The sequence below is a fragment of the Gossypium hirsutum genome, chromosome A10, assembly GCF_007990345.1.
Source record: "Gossypium hirsutum isolate 1008001.06 chromosome A10, Gossypium_hirsutum_v2.1, whole genome shotgun sequence".
NCBI lineage: Eukaryota > Viridiplantae > Streptophyta > Magnoliopsida > Malvales > Malvaceae > Gossypium > Gossypium hirsutum.
Window position 1 is genome coordinate 4,958,297 of NC_053433.1, and position 19,056 is coordinate 4,977,352.

The 19,056-nt window shown below is 33.5% G+C and overlaps 2 protein-coding genes across 2 annotated transcripts; both read left to right on the top strand.

Moving 5' to 3' along the window:
* Positions 1 to 200: 200 nt before the first annotated feature.
* On the top strand, positions 201 to 1,221 carry LOC107895743 (vegetative cell wall protein gp1-like). Its single transcript, XM_041079385.1, has 3 exons — positions 201 to 403; positions 487 to 596; positions 689 to 1,221. The coding sequence occupies exons 1-3, from the start codon at positions 201 to 203 to the stop codon at positions 1,219 to 1,221; spliced, it is 846 nt and encodes a 281-aa protein (XP_040935319.1).
* A 7,271-nt stretch (positions 1,222 to 8,492) lies between these two features.
* Positions 8,493 to 12,777, top strand: LOC107895742 (putative glucose-6-phosphate 1-epimerase). The gene is made up of 8 exons (XM_041079661.1): positions 8,493 to 8,715; positions 9,900 to 9,974; positions 10,517 to 10,573; positions 10,654 to 10,814; positions 10,967 to 11,107; positions 11,721 to 11,823; positions 11,921 to 12,020; positions 12,219 to 12,777. The coding sequence occupies exons 1-8, from the start codon at positions 8,617 to 8,619 to the stop codon at positions 12,449 to 12,451; spliced, it is 969 nt and encodes a 322-aa protein (XP_040935595.1). The 5' UTR covers positions 8,493 to 8,616; the 3' UTR covers positions 12,452 to 12,777.
* Positions 12,778 to 19,056: the final 6,279 nt, after the last annotated feature.

Here is a 19,056-nt window from a genome sequence, read left to right on the forward strand (position 1 = left end):
CTTGTCATAAGGTGCTAGATTTAGAATTGAAAATAAACCTCCACTATCTGCGCTTGTTTGGCCGAATTAGACTCAACCTTACAAAAATAGACATTGAATTTTAATCCACACGTTTTTAGTATAAAAACCCATCGTCTTAGCCCTTGTTATCCAACGACAAACAGTTCATCATATCATTATAAAAAAAGAAAAAAACAATAATGTCGACTTCACCAGTAATTACTTTATTGTTCTCCCTTTTCTTTGTATTACTATCACCAACATATGCTTTTAACATCACAGAAATCCTCAAACCTTACAAGGACTTCAATTTGTACAATTACCAATTGAGTTCAACAGGATTGGCAAGTGAAATCAACAACCTACAAGTCGTGACCGTCCTTGTTGTTGCCGATTATGATTTGTTCGCATTTAGACACTTGCCGGGCGATGATGTTAGGAGAATCTTGGGGTTCCATGTGATTTTGGTTACTATGATCCAACCAGGCTCAAAAGCTTGCGATCCAGAATAACCCTCACCACACTTTACTCAGGGGCTACCTTGACCGCGAACCGCGAGAGCAATGGTGAAGTCACGTTTAGATCGACTACTTCAAGTTCTAAATTGGATGCCACATTTATTCACACCGTTGAACTTCAACCCCGTAGCATTGCAGTATTGCAAGTCTCCCCTTATATAAAACATCAGGTGACCTACCTTCCACTCCACCATCACCACCATCACCACCACCACCACCACAACAACAATCACCAACGTCGCTTCCCACCACTGCTTCCCCTCCGAGGAAAGCCTTAGCACCACCTCCGACCAGTCAAGAGAAGAAATCTCCAACCCCCCCAACTTCATCCCCCAATAAATCAGGCAATGCAACAACTTCACCCCCCACTAAAGAAAGCAATAACACTGCACCAGCTGCATCAAAGACTAAACCCAACTCCGTATCATCAGGACCCCCGCCGCAAGAGAACCCAACTACACCACCACCAAAGGCTTTTTCACCAAGGAAGGCCCTCGCACCGGCTCCTAGTGACGAAGACGAGTCTCCGGTTGCATCCCCGCCTAAACCAAGCAGTAGTACACCATCACCATCACCAGCTGCTGATGTTCCTGCTCCAGCTCCTGATCAGAAGAGTTCTGCTACACCTATGGCTTCCGGGAATTATCTTGCCTCCATCCTTATGATTTCGACTGCGGCTTGGTTATTTTTTCCCATGATTTGATGGATATTTTGGCTTGTTTTTTGGTATTGTGACTCATATACCATGATCCAATGTTCCAAGCTTTCAGATTTATGATCTGAGACCCATCTTTTTTGTTCCTATTTCTTTGAGTCCCAACTGAAGAAAAATAATGCCGGGTAACCATCATTATTCCACTCCACATATCTCAATTTAATTTTCTTCGGTTCATAGAAAAAAATCTCAATTCAGGTCAGAGAAAAAGAGCTATCAGCATCTGTTGCGCGGAAGCGTGTGAAAGAGTAAAATTATTGTACTGAAAAATCACACTAAGTTCAATTCCCAGGAAAGAGAGGTGGATCACGAGGATCGCTTACATACCAGATCTTTCCTAGCCAGAATATCCCTCTATCGTAATTTAATAGCACAATAAATCACTACAATGACACTTGCAAAATATGCAGAACAAAAATAAAGAACACTAGAATTTTAACGAGGTTCAGCAAATTTTGCCTACGTCCTCGGGCACTACCAAATATATTTCACTCCAAAAATACAAGTGAAAGTTTACAAATAGGGAGAGAGAACAATTGCCTTAAGTAGAGAATGGCAAGTGTGGGATGAAGAAAGTAAGAAATGGTTAGGCCTATTTATAGTTGAGGTTTAAGGATCAACTTGCAATGTCCCTATACAATTAGGGACCAAAATTGCAATTATCTCATGCCAACTAATCTTACTTTCTACTTTCGGTGCTTTCGGTGCCAACTTTCTGCCACTATTCATCTTTGAAAAGTCAAAGATTGTAGGTATCCAATAATCTCCACCTTGAAGATTTGATTAGGATAATCTTATCTTCACACAATTCTTTCTACCTTTGACAACAATACTTGATAGTGCCTTCTTCAACTGTTAAACTTGCAGGATATTGATCAAGTTCAAACAATGTTCGAACTTGGTTGTTGTTACCACCTTGGTCATCATATCTGCGGGATTATATGCAGTCTTGATCTTCTGAAGACAAATTTTCCCCTCTTCAATAATTTCCTGCACAAAATGGAATCGTACGTCGATATGTTTTGTACGTGCATGATAGACTTGATTCTTTGCTAAATGAATAGCACTTTGACTATCACAATACACGTTAATATGCTCCTGAACCAACCCCAAGGTTTTAGCCATACCTTGTAACCAAATAGCCTCCTTTACAGCCTCTGTTACAGCCATGTATTCGGCTTCTATGGTTGACAATGCAACTGTAGACTGTAGTGTAGACTTCCAACTTATTGGTCCTCCAGCAAGTGTAAACACATAACCGGTGGTTGATCTTCGCTTGTCCAAATCACCAGCATAGTCAGAATCAACGTACCCAATAACACCTTTACCAAGTGTATTATCCTGCTTGAACAGTAATCCAACATCCACGGTCTTCTGAATATACCGTAGAATCCATTTCACAGCTTGCCAATGTCCTTTTCCAGGATTATGCATATACCTGCTCACTATACTAACTGCCTGTGAAATGTCGGGTCTTGTACACACCATTGCATACATCAAGCTACCCACTGCATTAGAATACGGAACTTGCAACATGTATTCTCGTTCCGTATTCGTCGAAGGAGATAGTTGTGCAGAAAGCTTGAAATGAGAAGCCAACGGGGTACTTACAGGTTTGGTCTGCTCGTTCATGCCAAACTGCTGTAGTACTTTCTTCAAATACTGCTTCTGAGACAAGCTAACTCTGCCATGAGCTCTATCTCTACATATTTCCATGCCGAGAATCTTTTTAGCTTCTCCTAGATCTTTCATCTCAAACTCGAGATTGAGTTGAGTCTTCAATCTTTCAATCTCAACTTTGCTCTTAGATGCTATTAGCATATCATCAACATATAAGAGCAAGTATATGAAAGTTCCTTCTTGTAGCTTCTGAAAATACACGCAATGATCAAATTTACTTCTTGTGTACCTTTGCCCTTTCATGAACTGATCAAATCGCTTGTACCACTGCCTCGGAGATTGCTTCAATCCATAAAGCGACTTTGTCAGTTTGCAAACCCAATTTTCTTTTCCAGCAACCTTGAATCCATCTGGCTGAGTCATATAGATTTCTTCTTCCAAATCACCGTGTAAAAACGCGGTCTTCACATCAAGCTGAACTAGTTCAAGATCATATTGCGCAACCAAGGCTAGCAAAATCCGAATAGACGAATGCTTCACAACTGGAGAAAACACTTCATTGTAGTCTATTCCTTCTTTCTGAGCGTAACCCTTTGCTACCAATCTAGCCTTGTATCGAATTTTATTTTTACCAGGAAATCCTTCCTTCTTTGCATATACTCATTTGCATCCAATTGCCTTCTTTCCCTTGGGCAGTCTCACCAACTCCCAAGTCCTATTTTTATGAAGAGACTGCATTTCTTCATTCATAGCTTGCTTCCACTTTACACCATCAGAGTTACTTATTGCTTCTGTGTAAGTGGAAGGAACATCATCATCTGCAATTAGAAGTGCATAGGCCACCATATCGTCAAAGTGAGCAGGCTTACGAATCTCTCTTCTTGGCCTCCTATATGCAATTGAATCTTGTTGCTGTAGAAGTTCTTGGGTCGAAACTTCTTCATCATTTGTTCTTTCAATATTAGCTGGATCATCATTAACCTTTTCAAACTCCACCTGCTGCAAAGTACTACTGGTTTTGTCATCCTTTTGTGAATCCTCGTTCTTCATCATGGTTGATTCATCAAAAGTTACATCTCTACTGAAAACAATCTTCCTTGTATCAGGACACCAGAGACGGTATCCTTTTACACCACCAGTTATACCCATGAATAATGCTTTCTTTGCTCTTGGGTCTAACTTAGATTCTTTTACATGATAATATGCAGTGGAACCAAAAACATGTAAAGAATCATAATCAGTAGCAGGTTTACCAGTCCACATCTCCATAGGAGTTTTTCCATTTATTGCAGCTGATGGCAATCAGTTAATTAGATGGCACGCATATGTAACTGCCTCAGCCCAAAATTCCTTGCCCAATCCAGCATTGGACAACATACATCGAACTTTCTCCAGTATAGTCCGATTCATGCGTTCTGCCACCCCATTCTGCTGTGGTGTATCTCAAACAGTGAAGTGTCGCACAATGCCCTCATCTTGACATACTTGTAGAAACGGATCATTTTTGTACTCAGTACCATTATCTGATCGAAGTCGTTTGACCTTTCGACCTGTCTGAGTCTCCACCATCTTCTTCCACTTCAGAAATGTATCCAAAACTTCATTTTTTCTTTTCATTAGATACACCCATACTTTTCTTGAATAATCATCAAGAAAAGTGACAAAATAGTGCATACCTCCCAAAGAAGCCACTTTGGTAGGTCCCCACACATCACTGTGAACATAGTCCAGAATTCCTTTCGTATTGTGAATTGCTGAACCAAATTTTACCCTCGTCTGCTTGCCCAGAACACAATGTTCACAGAATTCCAATTTGCAAGAATTTGCACCTTTCAACAAGCCTTGCTTCGCCAAAGTCTGCAAAGCTTTTTCACCAGCATGTCCCAATCGCCTATGCCATAACCTGGTAGCCTCTGAATCTGCATCTTTCGCAGAAGCTGTTGATGTTGATCCAATAACTGTACTTCCATTTAAATAGTACAAGTTATTTCTTCTAGTGCCTTTCATCACCGTCAATACCCCAGCTACTACCTTTAGTAATCCATCTCTCAAAGTGATTGTGAGCCCTTTAGATTCTAGGGCCCCTAATGAGATGAGATTTTTCTTCAAGCTGGGTACATAGCGAACATCTGTCAGAACTTGGATTGAGCCGTCATGGTTCTTCAATTTGATTGTACCTACACCCATTGTCTTACAGGCACTATCATTGCCCATAAAAACAACTCCACCTTCTAGTTCTTCAAGACTAGAAAACCAGTCCTTATCAGGACACATATGGTAAGTACATCACGAATCCAATATCCACTCATCCGTTTGACATGCCATTGCCATGCCAACCAAGCTAAAGTCTGACTCCTCATCATGCTCCGCTACACATGCATTAGAAATAGACTTGCCCTTTTGTAACTTAGGACAATTCTTTTTCCAATGCCCTTTCTCACGACAAAAGGCACATTCATCTTTGGCGGGTCTCCCTTTGGACTTACCCCTTCTACCAGGTTTGCTGCTGTGTGAACGACCTCTTACTGTTAAGACTTCTGCAGTTGTATCTCTGTGATCTCTTTTATCTTTCTTTCGAGTCTCAGATCTATACAACGCACTACAGACTGTATCAAATGTGATTGAATCTTTCCCATGAAGCAATGTGGTGGTAAGATGATCATATTCATCAGGAAGGGAATTCAACAACAATAATGCCTTGTCTTCATATTCAAATTTCTCATCCAAATTTAGCAAGTCTGCTAAAATTTTATTGAATGAGTTCACATGGTCATTCATCGACATACCGGGTGCATACGTGAACCGAAAAAGTTTCTTTTTCATATAAAGCCTATTTTCAAGACTTTTCGTTAGAAACTTTTCTTCCAATGTATCCCACAGCTTCTTCGCTGATGTCTCCCTCATGACGGAGTACTTCTGCTCTTTGGCCAAACATAGGCGGATTGTACCACACGCCTGTCTATTGATCTTGGCCCACTCATTGTCATCCATCTTGTCAGGTTTTTCTTCAAGGGCTATATCCAGCTCTTGCTGACATAAGACATCCAGGATCTCACACTGCCACATACCAAAATTATTGGTACCGTCAAATTTCTCTACTTCAAATTTTGCATTTGTCACAGTAGTCCTTGCTGATGACGATGCTGCTGCCATTTTTCTCCTCAATCCCAACTACTGTATACGTGAACAGTACCGTATACGTGAATAGTGCCGTATACGTGAATAGTATTGTATACGTAAATAGTACCGTATACGTGAATAGTACCGTAAACGGTCGTATTCCCCAAGTACGAACCTGGCTCTGGTACCAATTGTTGCGCGGAAGCGTGTGAAAGAGTAAAATTATTGTACTGAAAAATCACACTAAGTTCAATTCCCAGGAAAGAGAGGTGGATCACGAGGATCGCTTACATACCAGATCTTTCCTAGCCAGAATATCCCTCTATCGTAATTTAATAGCACAATAAATCACTACAATGACACTTGCAAAATATGCAGAACAAAAATAAAGAACACTAGAATTTTAACGAGGTTCAGCAAATTTTGCCTACGTCCTCGGGCACTACCAAATATATTTCACTCCAAAAATACAAGTGAAAGTTTACAAATAGGGAGAGAGAACAATTGCCTTAAGTAGAGAATGGCAAGTGTGGGATGAAGAAAGTAAGAAATGGTTAGGCCTATTTATAGTTGAGGTTTAAGGATCAACTTGCAATGTCCCTATACAATTAGGGACCAAAATTGCAATTATCCCATGCCAACTAATCTTACTTTCTACTTTCGGTGCCTTTCGGTGCCAACTTTCTGCCACTATTCATCTTTGAAAAGTCAAAGATTGTAGGTATCCAATAGCATCAATGACAAAAATCATAACTGATAATATGATAGATTAATAATAAGTTCCTACACAACAGCAAATCAAATGATGCGAGATTTTTAATAAACATAAGCTTCAAAAATGTTTTGCATGCATGCAGAATGCAAAAATAGGAATTGCACTCAAATTCATATCTTTTTGCATTAATAATAATACTCACCAATTGAGTTAAACTCATTCAATAATTTTTAATCAATTTTAAAAAATAAGTGAATAATATATTTATTTAATTTAATAAATAAATAAATAAATATGATTATAATAACTTTTATAATTAAAAAAAGAGAAGAAGTTATAAACTGTCATTTAAAATAAGTCCCATATTTTATTGATATTAATTTGATTAGAAAATTTGATCCTTTTATATCATAAAATAAACTATTCTGTTTAATAGATGCCCTTTTCAATAATTTTTATTTATTTATTTAAGGGTAAATTAGGTTAGAAATTATCCAATTATGGCTTTTTGTTGCAAAATGGTTATTCAATTATTTAATTTTATCTTTTTTATCACTCGATTATTTTAGATTTTTAGGTATTTTCATTTTTACACCAACTAGTTGGTGACGAAAAAGACAAAATTAAATAATTAAATGATATTTTATAATTTTTCATAGTTGAATGGTTAAAAAAGAAAAAAATCATAATTGGAAGACTAGTAATGTAATATATCCTTTATTTAAACATCAATGGAAAGGTTATTTTTATACAAACATTGGTGGAAAGTTTTAATGTTACTTGATTTATATATTTTATAAAGTATAGTGAAAATTAAAAGTTATATTTTTTGACAATGAGATACCATAATATTTGAATTTTATTGGAGTTAAAATTTTTCTAATGAATATAATAATAATGGCCTTTTCTTTAAAAAATAATCTAAAAACTTAATTAATTACGAAAATGACTTGTTTATTACAATTATCGTTGGTGCCGCTTGACGCACTAATGGTATTAACCTACTTTTCCCTCAATCATGCTTTAATCATTATAAAAAAAAGTGGTGCCTCTTGATATATTGAGGACATTAGATTGAAGTATGATTATATAAAACATTTAAGGACTTGATGAAGCAATTACCCTTTCTAAATTAGCTAAAGAAATGGGTGCCAGATCTGTCCTATTTTAAAAATAAATTTAAATAGCCCTTAAAATTTATAAGAACAACAAAAAATATATCCTTCTCAATCAAACTAAAAATGGGACAAACCTAATACGTAAGTAAACCAAAAGTTGAAAAGTATTTAATTTGCCGCGGCACCTTTATTCAGCCAATCTAAAAAGGATAATTGCTTCACAGGTCTTTATATAATTACACTTAAGTCCAATGCCACTAATGTGCCAGGTTTTTTTTTTGTAATAATTAAAGCATGATCGAGGGAAAAGTAGGTTGATGCCATCGGTATATCTGACGGCACTGACAATAATTAAAACAAACAAGTGATTTTCGTATATAATTTTTTTTCAAATTATTTTTATAATTAATTAATTTTTTAAAATTATTTAAAATAATAATAATAACTATTGTTTTCAACGAAATATTTTAACTATTCATGCAAATTTTAAACACTGTCCGTTTGTAATTTTATTTTTATTCTACTTTAAATGAAATATGCGTCACCTTCTTACAGTAATATTGTTATTATAATAATATTTTTTACAGACATAAAAATTTGAAGTTTTATCAAATATATATGTGTGTGTCTATTTTAATTTTAATTAGATAAAAAAATTGTCCTAATGATCTGATGTTGCTTAAATTAGTAGAGCCTCCGAAAATCCACCAAAAAACTCCACTTCTCGCTCTCTTTCTCTCTCTTTTCCCCTTCCTTTTTTGTTTCTTCAAAAGAACGATATCAATCTAAAGAAATTTTAAGAACCGCTAAATGGCTTCAGCTTCAGAGAATATTTACGTCGAGCATGTTAAAGGCGTCAATGGTCTCGATAAGGTCATCTTAAGGGAGATTCGCGGTTGGTCTGCTGAGGTTTTCCCTTTCCTTATCTCTTTCTCTAATTTTCTACGCTCATTCCTTTGCATTTTGTTACCCGATCATTCTTGTCTATGTTTTTTTTGGAAAGAAACGGTTCGTTAGTGACTTGAGATCGGAATCTTCAAATCTTTGTTGAAATGTTAACCGCATTGCCAGAATTACCTTTTCTTTTGAAGAGATTTACGTGATTTGTTTAGTTAATTATTCTATTTATAGATTTGGATCCTGCGGTTATCTTAGCTGTCCGTACAATGGAAATAAACTCTGATGGTTTAATCTTGTAATTGTTTTGCTTGATAAAACTTATATATATATAATTCGTGCATTGAATTTAGATCAAGAATGATTCATTCTGTTGTTGTAGATAGTGGGAAACAGGCTGATCGTGTTTTGCATCGAACCAAAACGAGAACGTATGAATCAAATGAACGAAATAGTAGGAATGCTTCTTGAAACCGTATTAAGCACAGGTTTACTATTTGTGCATGTTTTAATTTATGAAAACTTTCCATCGGGAGAAACTATTTGCTTGCGAGGATAATCTAGAATGTTTACAGGACAATAACTTAATACGGTTCTTTGGCAAATTGAAACTTTTTTTTATGTTTTAAAGTTGCAAGAGTTTCTGCCATGTGTATAAGATGCTTTAGAACTCCTTTGTTCTTCCTTGTTACTGTATACTGGCTGGAATGCACTTGTGCAAGTGCGATTTCTTTTATCAAAAAGTCATAGTGACAATATTAGTAAAACTGTTTTTTAATGCTCCGAAAAGGGAGTTTCAAACATCCTCAAGTGAGTTAAAACATGTTTCTCTTGGATCATAAATAATCAAGTCAACGCCAAATTATTAAGTTCTCTTATGTAGTTAAATTAGCACGTCATGATCAATGAAACCTGCGTGTGGAGATTTTGATCTCTACCACCTGTGTATAGATAAAACCCACATTAGTATCCCGCAAATAATGAAGCCTTTCAAGTTTTTCCCCTTCTAATGATAGCATTAAGTCTTAAAATTATTTGTTTTATTTGAATATGGACAATTTTGTTAGAACTAGTGTTGACCTTAGGAAGTCATGGATGCCTCTTACGTAGTGCTTCCCCCCCCCCTAACTCTTTTCCTTCCTTTTAACCTGAAAAACTTTATGATTTCTTGTATTGATTCTATTTTTCTTAAACAGGTGTATCTCTATGGGGGTCAAGTCACATCTTGGAAGAATGAACGTCGGGAGGAGTTGCTCTTCCTTAGTAGTAAGGTATCTGTTTTAGAATTATTCTTGTTAGAAACCATTTAGCTTAAGAATTTAAATTAATTTCAGTTACCTCCTCTCCTGATACTAACTATCTAAAGTTCTAAACTTCACCATTCGTGATAGTCTTAGAATGCGCACGCAATGGTTCATGAAATAAAATTTACCGCGTTGCAAATATATACTACTAAAAGTTACCATTGATGGTGCAGTTTGATGATTAATTACTTCTACTTATAGTATTTTCCAAGTGTCTGATTAAAACCTAATTCTACGTTGTGAAGAGGTTAGGGTTCAAAAAGCTGTTTTTTTATTTTTGGGGGGGGGGGGAAGGAGGTCTTTGAGGGGAGTGTCAAAATGCCCGCCACATTTGTACACTTACCTTTAAATATAGACAAGGTTTTTAATTTTTCTTAAAGAACGAAAGAATTTCTAATTGAAATTATTGATGCCTATTGATTTTTATGTAGGAAGAGAACTTGCAATTTGAATGGATCTACCAACTATTTGTGGTTGGCTTTTCAATTAATCGTGTGTTCTTTCTGCAGGCTCTTTTTCAGCCACCTAAGCCTATTCGTGGAGGTATACCAATCTGTTTCCCTCAAGTATGTGCTCCAAGGCTATATCTTTTCCTTTTTGCAATTTTTATATCTTTGATTCAAATTTAACCATTCTAGCCATGCAGTTCGGAAATCTCGACTCTCTTGAGCAACATGGATTTGCAAGAAATCGACTTTGGAGTGTTGATCCTGATCCCCCACCATGTTCATCACATACTAATAGCAGGGCTTTCATCGACTTAATTCTTAGGCATTCTGAAGAAGAGGCGAAGATCTGGTCTCACAGGTGCATTGCTCTATATGAATTTTGATTTATTTAACACAGTCCCTGAATTGGCATCCTGATTTTATATCCTCTATTCCAGTTTTTGTCATCTGCAAGTGAGATGGATACTAAAGTCCTATCAAGTGGACTAAGGGATGTGCAATTGTGTGCAGGTATGAGCTTCGGTTAAGGGTAGCTCTAGGACCTGCAGGTGATTTGATGCTGACTTCCCGCATTCGAAATACAAACACTGATGGAAAGTCGTTTACATTTACATTTGCCTATCACACCTATTTTTTCGTCACTGATATCAGGTATAAATATATTTATCTAGCAATCTAGTGGTTTTTAGTAATGAGAATCTCTGCATTTAAACACAGATTCATGCAACTCTAATTTTAGCAGTTGCAGTATTTTTTCCCCTTTTCAGTTAACAATGCTAGTGTTTTCTTAAGCCGTGGAAACAGTATGATATGGTGAATATTTGATTAAATCGCCCTATAGCCTTGGCCCTTATTCCTTACGTGGGGGGGAACTAGACTGTCAAAAGCAGGAGTATAAATATGAGATCAAAGTCGTACTAAGTCACTGAACATAAGTAGTTTTTTAACGCAATTGATTTATATATTCTTGCTTTCTTGTCTTCTTCATGCCAGGTAAGTGAATTTGCTATTTTGCATAGATAAAGTAAACATCTTGCAACACATGATTATTTTATCTTGAATTAAAGTTAAGTTATGATTAGAAGCAATTTTTATTTGTTTCACCACATTGATATCATACATGGAAAGTAAAAGCTCTGTTCTTATTTTTGTTATTATTTTAAGAGTAAAGAAAAAGTTCTGTATCTAGGTGTTGTTCTTATGCTATATTGCTTGGACTTATTCTTTGTTCTGTACGATTCAATTTGTATTTACTTTTATTCAGTGAAGTGCGAGTAGAAGGACTAGAGACACTGGATTATTTGGATAACCTGCAGAACAGAGAGCGGTTCACTGAACAAGGGGATGCAATAACATTTGAATCAGAAGTTAGTCTAAAATTTTTAAAGCAGGCTTATGTTTTCTGTCTTTTCAATTCTAATTTGTATACATTTTTTTATGTTTACCGTTCTTGTTGATGAAAAGGTGGATAAGATATATCTTAGTACACCAACAAAAATTGCCATCCTGGACCACGAAAGGAAGCGAACATTTGAGTTGCGAAAGGATGGACTTCCCGATGCTGGTGAGTTTATTGTCTTTATAAGCTTCCATCCTAATTTACAGCACCATGGGTAGGAGATATGAATTAGTTGACAGTCAAAGTTCCATTTTAAGCTCGACGAACCGTAACATCTTTTACAACCCATGCTTTATTGGATAAGCATGTAAATTATTGGTGAGATTTGTCGATTACAGCTTGGTTCCTCATTCCTTATTTCAGTCGTGTGGAATCCCTGGGACAAGAAAGCGAAAGCAATGGCTGATTTCGGTGATGAGGAGTATAAACATATGCTTTGCGTAGAGGCTGCTTGTGTGGAGAAGCCAATCACGTTGAAACCTGGTGAAGAGTGGAAAGGAAGACAGGAGATCTCAATTGTTCCATCAAGTTACTGCAGCGGACAACTCGACCCTCGTGGACAACTCGACCTGCGTAGGGTAACCTTTGGTTGTTAAACACTGGCTTTTACTTCAACATCCTTTGTACAGTTCAAATCGCAAAAACACTGCCGATTCAGCCTCCACAATTGGTGCCAGTCACCAGCCAAGCATTTAATTTACAAATTGTCCCTGTGCCTAAAGTTTTGATATGAAGGGTATGGTAATTTTGCATATCTGTTTCTTTGGGTGTTTTGATTGGTTACCTCTCCATTCTTATTCTTTCATTTTTATTTTTTTTGCATCCTTCCAATTTCTTCTTATACTATTAACTTTCTGAGAATTGTCCAAGCGATTTATTAGTGTGTCAGTTTGGTAATAAAATCCTTTGCTTCTATTCGTGAGATTATTTGCAATAACTGTTACCCTTGCTTTGTTTCCCTGATGATGTATGTTTGTATGTATAATATTTGTGAGCCGTGTATTTGAAAAAATAAATTCCTTTTTTTTTTCTTGATGTTAATATACAACAAGTTAGTACTATGTAGATGCAAATTTCGTTGATAAAAAATGAAGCAGATTCATATGTGGGTGGGGAATTCTGATTTGAATTTCATTGCTTCAAAAATTGTTTTTTCTTTTGGGGGGGGGGGGTGATGTGTTTTTGTAATGGTATCTATGGGTCATTCGATCTGGTGTAAGTGGAACATCTTTAGTAGGGTCATGGAAAGTGAGTTTTTGAAAATTGTGTAAATAAAATTATTTGTTGTTTTGAGTTTATGAACTGTGGGATGTAAATGGATAATGATGCGGTTATTAGAGTAATTTCATTCAATCGGTGAGTTAGGCTGATTAAACCAACCGATCACCACATTTAACAACTTTAGGAACGGGGTAAGTACAGTAAATGATGAAAAAGCATACTTCATGAGATTCCATAAGATACATCATCGTAAAGAGTACGGATATTCATAATCGAGTCTATTTCTAGATCAGATCAAGTCATAATTTAATTTTAAAAACAATTTTGAATTTGATTTACCTCAATAAATTATTGTAATATTTATATATTAAAAAAATATTAAAAAAATTTTACAAACACTAATATAAATTTTAAGTAGGTTTATACACTTCCATAATTTTTTGTATAATCAATAATTTAACAATCCAACCATTGTATTTTATATTTAATCCGTCCATGACAAATTTAGAGTAATTTAATTTTTTTAGCTGTTTATGTAAATAATTAAATTTTAGAACAATATGATAAAGATATCAAATTCATTCGATGATTTACATAAATATAATTATATTAATTATTACAGTATAAAAAATCATTTTTATTTTAATATTTATAAAAATATATTTTACATTTTAATTTTTATATTTTTATAATTCATTTAAATTAAATCAAGTCGAAATTAAAAATCTTTTATCCGAACACAACCCAAACCAAACGCTCCACTCGACAATTCGTACTTGCGTCTATATTTTTGTGACAAATAATTAGGATACCGAATTTTAGTTTAATGGTGGACAATACCAAAGCTCTTTCGATAAAGAGAGATGGGGCCTAAAAGATTCAAACAATACTTCCATTATTTGAATAAACTTTGAGCTTAAAGCTCAGCACACCATTGAGTTCAACAAGGTTTGGATTTGATAAAAGTATCACATATATACAAAATGTCTTCATCCGAAAGCATTTCCTTTTAATAGTGATACACCAACTTAATATTTCCATTTGAACAAGGTTGGCAAAACACCTATATGTACCATGCCACTGCAACGCATACCGGCCAGCAGGCCGTCCATCGGGGTTCTAAAACAACGATGCCTATGTAAAAACCATTGCAGGGGACAGTAGGAACAAAATTTTATTACATATAGTATACTATAATATCATCATCAAGTACCCCAAATCCAAATGGCTATCAACAAAATCAAGCATGATCGGCCGACAAGGATGTGGATGAAGAAGTGTTGTTAGAAGAAGACCATACAAAAACTCGCCAAAAGGGTCGTTGCTTGCTCTTGGGATGATGATGATGATGATGCTCAGTTTCGGATCTTCTCAGCATCTCCCACATCACCTGCACATCTTGGTACCCACATGTTTGTATATCATCACGTAGTTTCAATAGCCCTGCACCTGCCATATCCCATCACCATCATTTATATCAGTAAAAACCAAACAAAACTATGGGTTTTCTTCTTCTTTTTAATTGTTTTAGTATTAATTATGATGGTGTTTAGATGAGTGGTATTGGCAGTGATTGGGCCAAAATTGAGCACTAAAGAAAAGGGTGAGGTAAGTTGTTTTCACGCCATTGCTAACTTTGGCAAAAAAAAAAAAGTTGCACTAAAAAAGAAGTTGATCCTATGCCTTTGTATTGCAAATGGAACATGAAGCCATTGGTTAGTATGGGTTTCATAGTGGACTTTATCAGCTTGGATTTTTAAGCATATTGATGACACCCATCAATGAATATCTTAAAACATGCTTTTGGTGTATATATATATATACTGTATATATCCGACCCAATAGATTCTTAGAAGATTTGACACATATGTAATATATCTTTCCTAATGAACTAAATACATAGGGATTTGAAATAGGTTTAAGAATTAAGAGTAAATATGCATTATATAAACATATACATATAAATAATTTGTATAATATGCCAAAAAAAAGGGGTCCAAAAGGAAAAGCCGTATTTTGTGGAAAAAGGGAAGAGGGGGTGGATGAAACGCACCGTTTTTGCGAGCTTTGAGAGGAGAAGAAACAGTAAACCAAAATCTACGAACAGGGAAAATCATCTTATGCCAAAAATCCATGAATTTCTCTTTCACTCTTATCTTTCTCTTGCTGATTTTGATCTTCCTCTTCCTTCCTCCTCCGCCTCCACCCAGCACTCTAAACGCTATCGTTTTGAACCCTGCCAGACCTCCACCTTTTATCAAGAAGAACAAGCTTTATATATACAGCTTTTACCAAGGTCCAGAAGGAAGAAGAAGAAGAGAGGTATGGGGGTTAAATCACAGGAGAATGAATCCCCAATCAATAAATACAGACTACATACGAACGAAAAAGAAGGAAAAGTGTGAGGGGTTTTAAATACAAGGAAGAGGTCACTTCATCATTGTTACAAAGCGAAGAACGACACGTGACTATTATATATAGAGTTGATGAAGAATCACAGAGAGAGAAACCAAAAACTACATTATTTTGATTTTGGTTTTGGTTTCAACGTATTTTCACACTTTACAAAATGTTTGGTGAGAAAGGATGGTATCAAACACCTAATTATTTAATCCATCATTTTAATAATTCTTTTAAAATTTTAGATTTAAAATCCAAATCTTAAACCCAAAGGCAGGGGCAAAATCAAAACAAATTTAGGGAGCAAAAATTAAATGGTAATATTTATGATAATAAAAATATAATTTTATTATTTTAATAAATTATATCTTTATAATTTTATATTTTTAGGGGTTAGGCTCCTATCAAGCCCTCTAATTTTGCTCCTACCTAAAGATTAATGGTTTAATGTTCAAAGTTTAGAGTTTAGAATTCATGATTTAAGGTTTAAGATCCATGAATCTAATATCCAAAGTTTCAGGATATAAAGTTTAAGATTTAGGATTCGAGTTTAAGATAAAAAAAATTATCAAAATAATATATCAATAACATAAAAAATACTAAAATAACATTAAATAATTAATAAAAAATAAAGAATAATGTGGCATATTTATTTTCCTTTCAATATCCATCTCTTACTTACTACACCCTTATCTTATATTTTTATTACTATGGGATGTCGGCTTCATATTTCGCCCTCCTTTCCAATTTTTAGTTCTCGCCGTACGACCTTTCAAATCATAAAACAACATGCATATATTAATTACAAATATAAATTTTTAAGTTATATATCTAACTAAAACAATTTAGATTCAACATTATTACTACAAATAATATTATACAAAAATAAAAATAAAAATAAATTTATTGGAGCATTGTATGAAGTAAAGTCCATATGATTGAGTGATGAGAAAATGATGTAGGATATAATAAAAAAATAAATCATCAATATAATAAATATTAATTCATTTAAAAATATCTTAAAACCCTTTATTAATAAAAAAATATACTGTCAAAAAAATCATTATTATTAAATTATAAAAGAAAAAACTTTTTTAAAAGCAAATAAAGGTATAATTTAGAATAAAAGAAAAGTAGTAAATTTTAAAGTTTGAATGTAATATATAGAAAGGACTAAATTGAAAGATAAAATTGATTTAAATAAACTCGGGGGGCGGTTTAGCTGTTTGAATTAAATTGGTAGATGATAAATTAAATGATATAATTTAGATTTGCTTTTTTAACCTATTGGCTACCAAAAATTAGTGTCGGCAGTGGCCTCGGCCACGTAGCTAATAAGGGCAACGGATATGGTATGAAAAAGATTGGTCATCAAACGTGCCTTTGCTCATTTTTGATAATGACTTTGGCCCAATCATATTTTGACATGTATTGTCTTAGGATTCTTTTGTGTTTTTTGTCCATTTGCACTATGCTTCTTTCATTTTTCTAATTTATACAACCACTAAACTATTTTCTTTTTTCTTTTCCTGGAAAGTCTTTCTTAATGGCCATTACGTTATTTATTTCTTTGGAATTATTTTTATTTCATGATTTAATATTTTGTGATTTTACTTTTACTTAAAAAATTATGTAATTTTACTATTTTTGAAATCGTCTTATTCTATGTAAATTTACTTATGTATAGATTCTCAATTCAGATTTATTTTAGTTTAAATCATATTACGTGTGAGTCTTATCTAAATTCATCTTGATATAAGTTCAAACATATTTTAATTAAAGTCATTTCAGGGGCTAAACTAGAAATTTTTTTTAGTGGGGTCAGAATTAAATTGTAATTTTTACGATAATAAAAATATAATTTTATCATTTTAATAGCCGTATATTTATCATTTTTAAATGATTAAATTAAATTTTTATTATTTTTAAGAGAGCTAAAGTGTAATTTTATCTTTACAAATTTAAATTTTATCAATTTTAAAGAGCCTAAAATAAAAAATTCTCCATTTTAGAGGAACAAACCCCGTCATTTAAATCGTATTATTTATAAAAAAAATAGGGTTTTAGATCATATAATTATTGTCCTCATCCTCAATTTTACCAAAAAAAGTCTTTGTGTTAACAATTTGTTTTTTCCTTTTTTAACTAAAGAAAAAACATTTATGATTAAGTTTGAATCATCCTTAAGTTAATTAATGTAAATGTTTGTTTTAATATTTGCGATTATGGAAATAAAAATAAAAATATTAAAAATAAGAATTTAATTTTTGTCAATAAATAAAATTTTTATTTTCTTAATTAGTTGGAAAGTATTTTCCATAGTGAAAGCTTTTCAATTTTTGTGAAAAACAATCAAGAGAGGCATTTCTAATTTGCAATCCAACATTGTCTAATCAGAGATTAATCTTACAAATTACATTCGAAGAATAGATTATGAGAATCTTTGTCTCTACCCACAATTATTTAGTAGGTCTGGTGCTGATGAGTGACTCACTTCTGGCTGTTTTAAATCTTATCCCTTTCCTCCAACACTAAATGAACGTAACCCTAAAGCTTATAATTTCCCTTATACTTGATGTTTGCATGTCTAAACTAGAATATCGATTCCAATCATCTCTACTACTGGTTTAGAAATATACGGTACGTTGATTTAATTTATTGACTATTTATTAATATATTTTAATAATTAAAATTCGATTTTTTTTGTCAATAATCACATTTCATAAATAATTTATAAATATTATTTTCTATTTTTTTTTATGAAATCAATGGTACATCTTGACTCTAAATTAGATAACATCATAAACGAGTGTCCTACATTTGAAAATTTTAACTCATTAGGGTCAAAATTAAATTTTTACTTTTATTACAATAGTAAATATGTAATTTTTGAAGGATTAAACTAAAATTTTATTATTTTTAAGAGGAGTTAAGGTACAATTTTATATTTACTAACTTTAAATTTTAAAAAATTTAAAGAACTTAAATGAAAATATTTTCATTTTAGGGGGCAGAGCCCCCGCTTTTCCCTAGATTCTCCCCTGAATATTTCCATTTCACTTATGTCATTTGGTATGTTAATTAAACATAGGTATTGATACAAATTTAAATTCAAAACATATGAGTAAAACTCTACTTTAAAAGGATCCTTTCAATCGATAAATGTTAAGTGTAATGATAAAATATATTATACTCTTAAAAAAAGAATATGAGTTTAGACCTTATAATTGATATTATTAAAAAATAACAATAAATATTAATTATATATATATAAACAACTCTTCAAAATAAATAAATAAATTCCATAATTTATTGCTGACTCCAATACCAAAATATATTGAAAAAATAATGGTCTACAAAAAAATAAAAAGCATTAATGATCTTTAATTGCATAATAACAAGGTTTGTGTAGAAATACAATGCCCTCATTAATACAAAATTGACCAATTTATTTCGGTATTTGTGTTAGTTTTTTTATGGGTAAATTTTTAGAATAGTAACTTTTGTTTTTTCATGGTTACATTTTAATTATTTATATCTAAAATGTTACGTTTTAGTCACTTACTTTATTGTATTATTA